At 35.8% G+C, this 10,950-nt stretch overlaps 1 protein-coding gene across 1 annotated transcript in view; it reads right to left on the reverse strand.

Moving 5' to 3' along the window:
- The window catches only part of LOC134266104 (uncharacterized), a 35,740-nt gene extending 25,771 nt beyond the window's left edge, over nt 1-9,969 (reverse strand). The window contains exons 1-2 of the mRNA XM_062748338.1: nt 9,393-9,969; nt 1,654-1,968 (exon numbers count right to left, since the gene is read on the reverse strand). Coding sequence (XP_062604322.1) covers nt 1,654-1,968; nt 9,393-9,921 — 844 coding nt within the window. The 5' untranslated portion in view covers nt 9,922-9,969. The remainder of the gene's footprint in view (nt 1-1,653; nt 1,969-9,392) is intronic.
- Between the last annotated feature and the right edge of the window lie 981 nt (nt 9,970-10,950).

Genomic DNA, 10,950 nt, shown 5'->3' on the forward strand with positions numbered 1-10,950 from the left:
TTTTCACTCAGTCATCGGTGTCTGATTATTTTTAAGATATAAAACTCACTTGAGTGTTTACACTACGATTTTCAACAAAATGGCCCTTCAGCTTGTAAGGTGTCGTCTGAGGACAGAAAAACTTGGGAGATGTGTTGGAATGCTTGACGCTGGCTATTCAAATCGTATTGTTGCAAATGCACAAAACGTTAGCCAAAGCGTTGTAAACAGGGCATGGAACCGACAGCAAATTTTTAGTACAGCAGCACGCCGACATGTTTGCGGTCGTCGGAGGTCGACAACCTAATGCAAAAACCATTTTTTTTGCTCTTCAGGCACGACGCCATCCGTTCTGGACAGCATCCAGGCTGCGTAATCACCTCCTGAACGCCTCGGTGGTAATGGTGTCCACTCAGATGATACGGAATCGGGTTCACAATGCAGGTTTCTACTCCACAAGGGCATGTGTTTGAGTCCCTCTCACTGTCTGACAACGGCTGGAGCGACTGGACAGGGCTGAAGCTTGTTGCTTGTACACAGAACAATTTGGTTCCAATTCTGTTCATCGATGAGTCCAGATATTGTTTGGACTTGACAGGCAGAAGGCAACGAGTGTGGCGAAGACAACGTGAACATTTCCACAATACCAGTATTAGTGATCATTACCGTTATACTGGTGGTTCCATCATGGTCAGGGGTGGAATCAGTGGGGATTTAGACAGATCTGCTTGTCTTGTAGAGAGAAACAATGACGGAAGTGCGGTACCAGAATGAGATTCTTGTTTACGTCAGACCTACGCTAGTGCTGTTTGCCCTGAATTCATTGATGAATGATAACGCCTGTCCACAACGCGCCAGGGTGGTAAAGCAGTACCTTCAACAGGAAACAATTGTCCATATGGAATATCCAGCGCGCTCACCGGACTTAACCCTGATTTAGCATGTATGAAACATGGTGCGGTTGCTCTTTCACGGCGTAGAGCACAAACCATGATTTTGGCAAAACTCGGAAACGTCCATGTGAAAGATTGTAACAACCTACCAATTGGAAACATCCAGGTGCTTATTGAAAGTATGGCTCGACGTTATCAAGCTGTTATTGATGCAAGGGGAGGCCGTACCCGGTATTGTCACTTCATCGGCTATATGTAATGACAGACTATTTAAAAAATGTATTTTTCTTCTTTGGTTTGCTATTACTATTTTGTAATGGAATGCCTTTTGTTGTTGTTTTAGATTTCAAGCATTCCGTATTGATAAACGTTTACGCCGTTTATGAATATTCGTTCATTGCCTGAAAAAACACTTTTCTGAGTCAAATTCATATCTTACTATAGTGATCCTTATCAAATTTTGAGTAGTATTCAAGGAAATAAATAAGCATATATTGGCTAGTTTCATTATGGCTTAATACGTTGGTCTCAGATAAATCGAAATTGTATGAAAGGAGCAGGTTCAGAAAAAAAAATGAATAATATGCGAAAGAAATGATTTTTTTTTTCAAATCACTGAAGGTACATTGATATAATGAAACCTGTTATTCTCAACATTTATTTCGTCAAGTAATCTTGACTAAGAATAGAAAACTTTATAATTATAAAAAGACCATTTTATATTGTGAGTTATTCATCAACAACCAAAGTAATCAGATTTACAAGAGGAAAAAAATAATACCAAGTGTTTTCAATCGCGCCGTCGTCAGGTTTGCAAACAGTGCTCTGTCTGGAACCCGTTCAGTTAACTCCACAACTGTTGCATCTACACTGACTCCGTCTACAATGGTAGAGAAAGGAAAAGCTGATTTTAATATCTTGCCACACCGTTGTGATCCTTCTTTGGATGCAGATGGTTGCACTATAGGAAATGGAATATCTAAGGGACGTTGCATCATTTCTTCTGCATTATGAAAAATATGGGCACAGGTTAAAAATCCAACGCGGCCATTCTTCAACTCAACAAATCCACCAAGAGTTCCTTTTCCTGTTCCATCTGCAAGAGAAGTGTTATACGTACATTAAAAAGTCAATAAGAACACTAATTTTGACCATGGACAGGGGAGAACTTTTTCCGAACATAAGATTTAATATGAAAATTTTTCATTGAAAGTCTGGTCTTCTCTTCCTGTAGTTTTGGTTGCATTTTTGTCAAACAAGATGTAAGGATAATACAGTGGTTAAGGACAGGTGATAGAAACCAAGGATGGATGCCTGGATTGGTATATATTTCTGGGCCTAATTTTGTTGCAAATGATGCAAATAATAAATTTCCAAAATATTGAGAAATTGTTAACCTTCTATAATGTTCAAAATTCTAATTTTCTGCAGCCATCCTAATCAATCTCTACAAGTATTCTTGACTATTATGTGAAAATTTGAATGAAAAAGTGAAAAAATACGAGTTTGAACTTAACCAGTTTTGTCCTTTGCTTTCGCAAAAGCGAGGGGACATGCATTAAATCGCATCCATTTGTACGTCTAGCTGTCTAGCTGTCCGTCCGTCACAAAAATATTAACCTTGCCCATAATTTTGATTAAGTGGAGGTATGATTTACATATTTCAAATGCGTATTTCTTGTGACAAGACCTTTCCTTGGGTACCACCAAATTTAACCATTGAACCTTTATCGTGGAGTTTGACCCAATCTTACACAAAAATTCCAAACTTTTACTTTGGCCATATCTTTTATATTGCAGAAACTAAGACTTTCATTTTCCAAATGTGTATTTTATATGGCACGATCTTTCATTGGATACCAACAACTTTAACCTTTTTGGCCTTGGAGCTTTCCTTACTTATGTAAAACTTTATCCTTAACCATAACCTTTGAATGGTACGGGCTAGAGTTTTCACACATCACATATATAATCCATGTAAAAAGTCCTTTCATTGGATGCCAAGAACTTTGACCCTTTGATCTTGGAGTTTGACCTTCTTTTCAAAATTTGAATTGGACTTTCATTTTTCACGTATGTATTCTTCCTGACAAAACCATTCATTAGATACCAACAGCTATAACTTTTTTACCTTGACCTTGTAGATTTCCATACCTATAAAAAACTTTAATCTTGATCATAACTTTTGAACGGTGGATACTAGGACTTTTATACTTCACATATGTAATTTTTTGTGGTAAGACCTTTCATTAGATACCAACAACTTTGACCTTTTGACATTGACCTTTGAGATTTCCGTACTTATGAAAAAACTTTAACCTTGACCATAACGTTTGAATGTTAAGGGATAGGGTATTCAATGTTCACATATGTAATCCTTGTAAGAAGAACTTTTATTGAATACCAAAACCTTTGAACGTTTGACCTTGACCTTGTAGTAAGAGGTACTTTTTAAAACTTTGACCTTGGTCACAACTTTTGAACGGTAGTACATGTAATAAGGACTTTCATATTTCTCATATATGTTCTTTGTGGCAATAACCTTTCCTTCAAAACCAAGAACTTTGACTTTTTGACCTTGACCTTAGAGATTTCCATACTTATGAAAAAAAACGTTAAACTTGATCATATTTTTTAATGGTAAGGCTAGGGATTTTATACTTCAAATACTTCTTGTGAGAATATATTTCATTGGATACCAAGAACCTTTTGACCTTGACCTTGGAGTTTGACCTAATTTTCAAAAAACTTTTACCTTGGCCATAAGTATTGAACGCTTAGGGGAAGGGCTTTTATCCTTCACATATATACTACCTGTGACATTTCTTAGAAATCAACAACTCAAACCCTTTTACCTTGGGCATACCTTTCAAAATTTATCCTTGACCATAGCTTTTGAACAGGTTGTGTTAGGGATTTTGAATTTTACAAGCGTATTTCTTGTGTGAAAACCCTACCTTGGGTAATGATATATTTCATTTGCATATAAGAAAAGTTCTATCTTCGTTATGTTGCCTACGGGGTCATCAATGTTTTACAAACACATCTTGTTCCTTATATTGAAACGATGTACGGCTTTCATAGTTGACATGTGCATTACATGTCACAAAATATATTTCTGAGCATTCTATGATTTCTTACCCCTTGACCTTCACGACTGACTTTATTTTCAAAAACCCATCAACTTCAGTCACAGAGATAATTTCTAAATAAATGACAAATGATAGGATGCTTATATTAGACACAATATGTCATAAAAATGACATCTCACCCCCAAATACACCTAAAGCGGGGGCACCACAATTCTTTGAATTTGCTTGTACTCATTGAACCATGACTCAGTTTGTTATTAACACTTTTTTTTACAAAAGTTTGTATCAACTATCCTTCAGTAAAAAAGAGAAGTTTGAACTGAACTGAAAGAAGTTTGAACCCCCCTCCCTCCTAACACACACACAAATTTGCATTTTTGAGCTGGGGTTGGTTTCTTTTTTAGGGCAAGTTAATTTGTTTTCTCGTGTTGGCCATCTGCATTTTCAAAAACGATGATACGTAACAAAAAATCTTTTGAATTAATTAAGAATTCATACGAATATTTTATGGAGTCCGAACAGGGCATTTGCAAAAGCTCAAACTAAGGTGGCATGCCAGGTTGTTTTAGCGAGTAGTGTGACAGCGCGACAGGGTGTTGTGTTAAGTTGTATTTAGCGCGATGGCGTGCTGTGTGACAACAAAACAATGTGTTTCTTTTAATCAGAGTGATGGGCATTTGCGAAAAGCTTTACAGCGCGTTCAGAAAGAAAAAAAAACACGCAATCGTGATAACTCAAAACATGCCATCACGCTTACACGCTTTAAACGACATGCCGTCAAGCTAACGCAATTTTACCCATATTGCCGTCGCGCTAACACACAACTTACTGTCGTGCTATCACACAACACGCGGTCGCACCAACACGCTTTTAAGCATCGACGTCGCACTAACACATCACACAATCACGCTCTCTCACAATAGGCCGTCACGCTAATGAGTGTTTTTCCAATTTTTAAGGCACTATTGAACTTTTGCAAATGGCCCTATCCGGACAATCAGCATTAGAATACCTGGAAGAATGAGTCGAATTTGCGTACCTCTAATTATCCCCTTGAAACGGAGTTGGAGGGGGTAAAGCAAAACAATCCTGTGTGTGGTTGAGTGTTTTATAAGTGTATTAGTTTACTACCCAGATAGCAAGACTATGTTGGGCCAACATTGGCAAAAGTTTGTATGGTTGGCGTTGGGGGAACAACGTTTGGCCAACGTTGGACCAATGTCACCATGCCAACCTTCTCGACCATGACAGAATTCCTATGTTGGCCCAACGTTGGTCTAATGTTAGCAACTTCCATTCACGTTACTTCCAAAAGTAGGGGGGATGTTGATGTTGAACCATCAACGTTGGCCCACTGTTTGTAATACACCCTTAAAGAAAGTGTCTTTTAAAGTAGGTAGTAGTATGTTGGCCCAACGTTGGCCCGATGTTTGTTATACACCCTTTGAGAATGTCTTTTAACGTTGGTAGTAGTATGTTGGCCCAACGTTGGCCCGATATTTGTTATACACCCATAAAGAATGCGTCTTATCAAGTAGATAGTAGTATGTTGGCACAACGTTGGCCAAATGTTTGTAATATATCCTTTAAAAAGTGTCTTATCAAATTGGTAGTAGTATGTTGGCCCAACGTTGGCCCAATATTTGTTATACACTCTTAAAGAAAGTGTGTTATCAAATTGGTAGTAGTATGTTGGCCTAACATTGGCCCAATATTTGTAATACACCCTCAAAAACTGTCTTATCAATTTGGTAGTAGTATGTTGGCCCAAGGTTGGCCCGATGTTAGCAAGAGTGTTTTTTGTTTAAGTGTTTCAAAGATGGGATATTTATATTGGGCCAACGCTGGCCCAATAATTATACTACCATCTAAAGAAGGTATCAATTTTAGCTGCTGAGCTGACATTCTATGTCATTGCTTTTAATTGGATGACTGTTTTTGTTTAGATCTGATATATTCAACATTTTAAATTTGAACTTAAGTGATCACAGCACCAAAGAGTGTTTTATTATATTTTTTGAATTGTGCACATGCTTGAAATTATGAATGTTTTCATGAGCGTTGTATTCATGAGAATTTAGATAAGACTGAATATGTTCTCAGGAACAGGATGTGAATGAAGCCTACATATACATAAATCAAAATGACACAGCTTTATAATTGAATTGAAACAAAAAGTTAGGCGTTCGCTAACACTTGACCAAACTGTGGAGTGAGCTGTCAGATTCAATCGCTCACAGGTGGTGATAGACTGAAAATGCAAGCAAGAATAAGTAAAATTTGAATTTGTTGGTTATACACTTGCTATAAAGCTGCATTTAGAAGCGATGTAAGTATATTTATTCTTATTTATTCAGGTTATCTGTTAGAATTGATTCGGAATTCATTCTTGTCATGTTTTATCACACAAGCACTGTACGTGAAGATTAAATAAGATCTTTTAAGTTGTTTCTATCTATCTAATTCTTAACTGTCTATTACAGACACGATTTTAACAAAGAAATTCAGACAGAGATCATACATAAAGAAGTGTATAAAATACGAGTCCGTGTGACAAAGATCAAGATACAGAAAACTGGAGGCGACGAAGTAAAGGAAAAAGAGCGGGAATACAACAAAAGGACAGTAATAAAGGAAGTGAGCCCTGATTAAGAACTTTGAATCGATAATTTTTCATAATTTACCTCTATTATCTATTTTAAAATTTATTTTGTGTAAATTATGATTGAATTGATGTATATGAAATATGATCACAGTGAATCATTAGTAATTTTTTCATTGGACATGTCCATATATTCATTATGGATGCAGATTGAATTGTGTATTAATTATTTTAAACAGTCATAAAAGAGGTTTATGTAAAGAATCACTAAACCTACTGCAAATGTTTCTATGTAATGACTACGTTGGCCCAAAAATTTGCCATCTGACATTGTAAAAAAGGGTCAACATTGGGCCAACCTAACCAACCAGTTGTTAAGGTTGGCTGTTAGTTGGCATACACTAAAAACTACGTTGGCCCAAAAAAATGCCATCTGACATTTCAACAAAGGGCCAAAGTTGGGCCAATCTAACCAACCAGTTACTAAGAGTGACTGTTAGTTGTCATACAATTATATCTACGTTGGCCCATCAATATGCCAACTTGTTGGACCAACGTTGGGCCGATGAGCAAAATTACCGTGGGCCATTGTAAGGTTAGCAACAGTGGGCCAACGTTGGAAAAAAAATTGTGCCAACGTTGGCCCATGTTTTGCTATCTGGATAATGAATTGATAAATTATTTACTAAATTGATCCTTATTGAATAAGGTCATGTTCCATTACAAATAGCTAGCCTTACCTATCAAAAATATAAGAATCATTTTTGTATTATTATACCATCGGAAAGTCTGTAATTTCGGAGGCCTGCACATTCACTTTCATTGTAAAGGTTTACACAGGTAAACGCATTTTGTTGGAAACGAATCCGACATGACACTTCGAGATTTTAACCAAGGGAAGACAACCTGATGGTCTTCAAATTGAGTGTTCACTCAGGGTCATCGCTATATAAGGAAACGTTAACTTGGCGCCTATAGGAAACAATAAGTGGACTTTACCTTTTACATAACAGGAGTTTTGTTCTTGATACATCTTTCCAAGTCCATTATTAAACATGGAAATATTCCTTACCTATTTACTGGAGTGCACAAGTAAAAATGAAAAAAAAGGAGTCAAAATAAAATCACAAAATTCTAAATTCAACTTGTCGCCCGCGTGGTGCAGTGGTTAGGGTGTTTGCTCTTGAGTCGCAAAGTGTGGAGTCAATCCTTACGTCGCGGGATCGAATCCGTCTACGGGAGTGTAGACTGGTCTTTCGTATGAGACCGTATAAACCGAAGCCCCTTGTCGCAGTAGGTGCTGGCATGAAAAAGGGTCTTAACTGCTCAAAGGCCCTAAGTGCCGAGCATAGGACAAATATGTAGCCCTCCACCGGCAAGTGGTGGCGTCTCCATATAAATGAAAAATTCTTGAGAGGGACGTTAAACAACATACAATCAATCAATTTATCTAAATTCAATTTTAGGAGGCCGACTGTAGTTTTCTTTGCGAAATATTTCGCGCGTCATAGTAAAATGACGCGTTTTAAAGCTGTTTTAAGATGATTCCACCCTCACAATTTATAGGTTCAAAGTACAAAAACAAACTGCATTTATTTTCATTTAATATATACTTTAAACAGTCCAATTATTGCAAAAAAATGTACAGATCACCATATTATTTAAGATGCGAAACATAAATAAACAGAAGTGTATGTCAACATCAACATTTTTAAAAAAACTGGTTAAAATGAATAATTCCGATGCTGAGTGTTTCTAAATACTTCCTACTTCAAAGATACTTTTGAATTGTGAATATCAGGGAAACTATTTTACAATAAAAACAAATGCCTGAATGAAGAGACCTAAGAAGGAGTAATTGCCCTTGTCAACATTTTTTATATATTAAATAATTGATTAAAATAGAAAATATGCAATTTTAAAATTCTTTAACTTAACAATATTTATCATTACACCTATTGTAAAGCATTCTTCGAAGAGATACTGTTCTATTAGGTGTGAATTTATGTTATGGATGTTATGAGTTTTGGATGTTATGATAAACTGAAACTTTTCAAGAAAGGGGTAATAAAAATGCTACTACAGTAAATAATAAAAAGTAATAAACACACGCTCTTGAAATTTAAAACATAGAAACTTAAGAATCTCTCAAGTATTCTTATCATTTTTTCAAATAAAACCTTTGTGCCCGTCATAATTTGTATCACTCGATAAAAACAGGAAAATTCGTAATTTTTTGCCTTTTGAGATACCCCCCTCTGGAAATAAGATGGTAGAATTTTGTGTTTCTTACACATAATGTACAATATAGTATTGCTCATCATATATTATAGTTTTAACAAATATTCTATTGTATTATTTGTATAATTTGCTTTAAAGTGCTAAAAATTGGCACTTTCCTATATAATCCCATGGTAAATGTATCTATATTTTGAGACAGTCCCTAAAAGTACCTGGACGTTAGATTTCACCCAAACTTTATATGTGCAGTAAAGTTAATGTAAGTTATATATGGTGTAAAAATGAAGAGTTTTGCTATTGTAGTTTCCACACAATAAAACCCCACTGGGCCCCCTTAAAACGAAATAAATATATTAAACTTCTTTAAAAAATACGAAGAGTACAGAGAAAAGTATTTATGTGGATATATAATCCTACAGAATCTTACAATCAGGTGGAGGTCAGTTATAAAAAAATAAAGTAAAGATAAAGTTTTTGTTTTTAGTAAATATTTTTTTTACCCTAAACCTTATATTCAACCTTTTCCCTTTTCAAATAATAAACATAGAAACAAGAGAAGAGAGAGGAAATCAAAACTGTTCTTACCTTGATCTTTTGATATGCTTGCACCCATTCGTAATGGTTCAAGCAGATCATCCGAGTTTGCATAAATATCATAGTTTTTATGCAGATGGAAAAAACCTTCCCTTATATCCGTAGCGTATCCATCCATTACTCGAGGAAATTCTTTTTCACCGATGGGTACAACACCTTTATAGGAACAATATATTGCTATACAGGGTTCAGATATTGTTTGAACTTTCTTAGCCTTGTTAGTTTTAATTCGAACTAGTGATCCACGGATGATTTCAATGTTTGAGTGTTGTCTACAAATTGAGTCGGCATTTTTTTTCAGGTAGCTGTTGATCTCTTTTATCTTTTCATGATCATGCTTTCTCCCTTTCCTTCTTTCTTCCGGCACGGAAACTTCATCCCAAAGTTTATAAACAACATTGAAGATTTCCTTATCACATTCGTATTTTTCATTTTTAATTGCTTTCTCACTCTCAATAACGGAAACAATTACTCTTGTCCCTTTTTCTAGATTTTCTGTACTTGAGCAGACATCTCCCATGTATAGATGTCTTATGTTTATAGCTCCATGCTTCTGATGAAACCAGTCTTCAAAGAACGAGTGCACTTATGGGCCCCGGTAAAATGTGAAAAAATAAATAATCAAATAAAGCAAAAATTTTCATTTCAAATTATTAATTGATATCTAAACCATACGATTCAACAAATTTTACCGCCGAAATCCACGAATATACAAAGAACAAAACTATACAAAGGGGTCAACAATTTTCTATAGTAAATCGAGAAAATTCATTTCAAAGCCTTTGTTAACTATGAGCCTAACGTTGTGCAAACTTGTGCGAATGACAAAAGACGCATATTACATTTATAAAACTTGTGTGAAAGTATTAAATTTGCACACGATTAGGCTCGTACTTAAAATATTAAAAATGTATAAAAAGTAAAATGTATTTCCTATAGCAAGTGAGAGCTATTTACCTGTATGACCCATGTTGAACCCACGTGTGGAATAAATTATTTAGAATACTGATAGTCACGTGAGTTCTACCCAGGTAAACATTCCTCAAAGGTGCTCACTTTAAAACATAGGCAAGTTTTGTTTCAGTAAGTCAAAGCCCTGTCGCTTAGAGATGTTTATATATAATCATGTATTTTTTTTTAAGAACACGGGTGGGTAGGGACATTTTTAACCTTCATGCAAGACAATGAAACAGGTATTGAAAGCCACCTATAACACTCTTTTTCAATTTCAAATTCAATGAAACTATTAATGTTGTTTTTCAAATGCAAGAGTACCAATTTCTTAGTTTAATCATTTAGATACACAGGGGCGTAGTATCAGGGGGGGCCAGGCACCCCCACTTTTTCTCCCGACATTACCTTTACTGTAGAAAATGTTTACTGAAAGGAAGGTTGCCCCCCCCCCACATTTCAGGAAAGCGTAGTGTTATAAAGAAAATTTACCCCAAAAAGTTTGAATTGAAAGAGATAGTTGGTCTTGAAAAAAGTTATCACTACCCCCCCCCCCCCCCCCCCCCTAAAATAGGTTTATCGACTTCGGGCAACTTTT

Source organism: Saccostrea cucullata, unplaced genomic scaffold (assembly GCF_032062105.1).
Source record: "Saccostrea cucullata isolate Sc308-1 unplaced genomic scaffold, CSIRO_AGI_Scuc_v1 ctg2915, whole genome shotgun sequence".
In the NCBI taxonomy this organism is placed as follows: domain Eukaryota; kingdom Metazoa; phylum Mollusca; class Bivalvia; order Ostreida; family Ostreidae; genus Saccostrea; species Saccostrea cuccullata.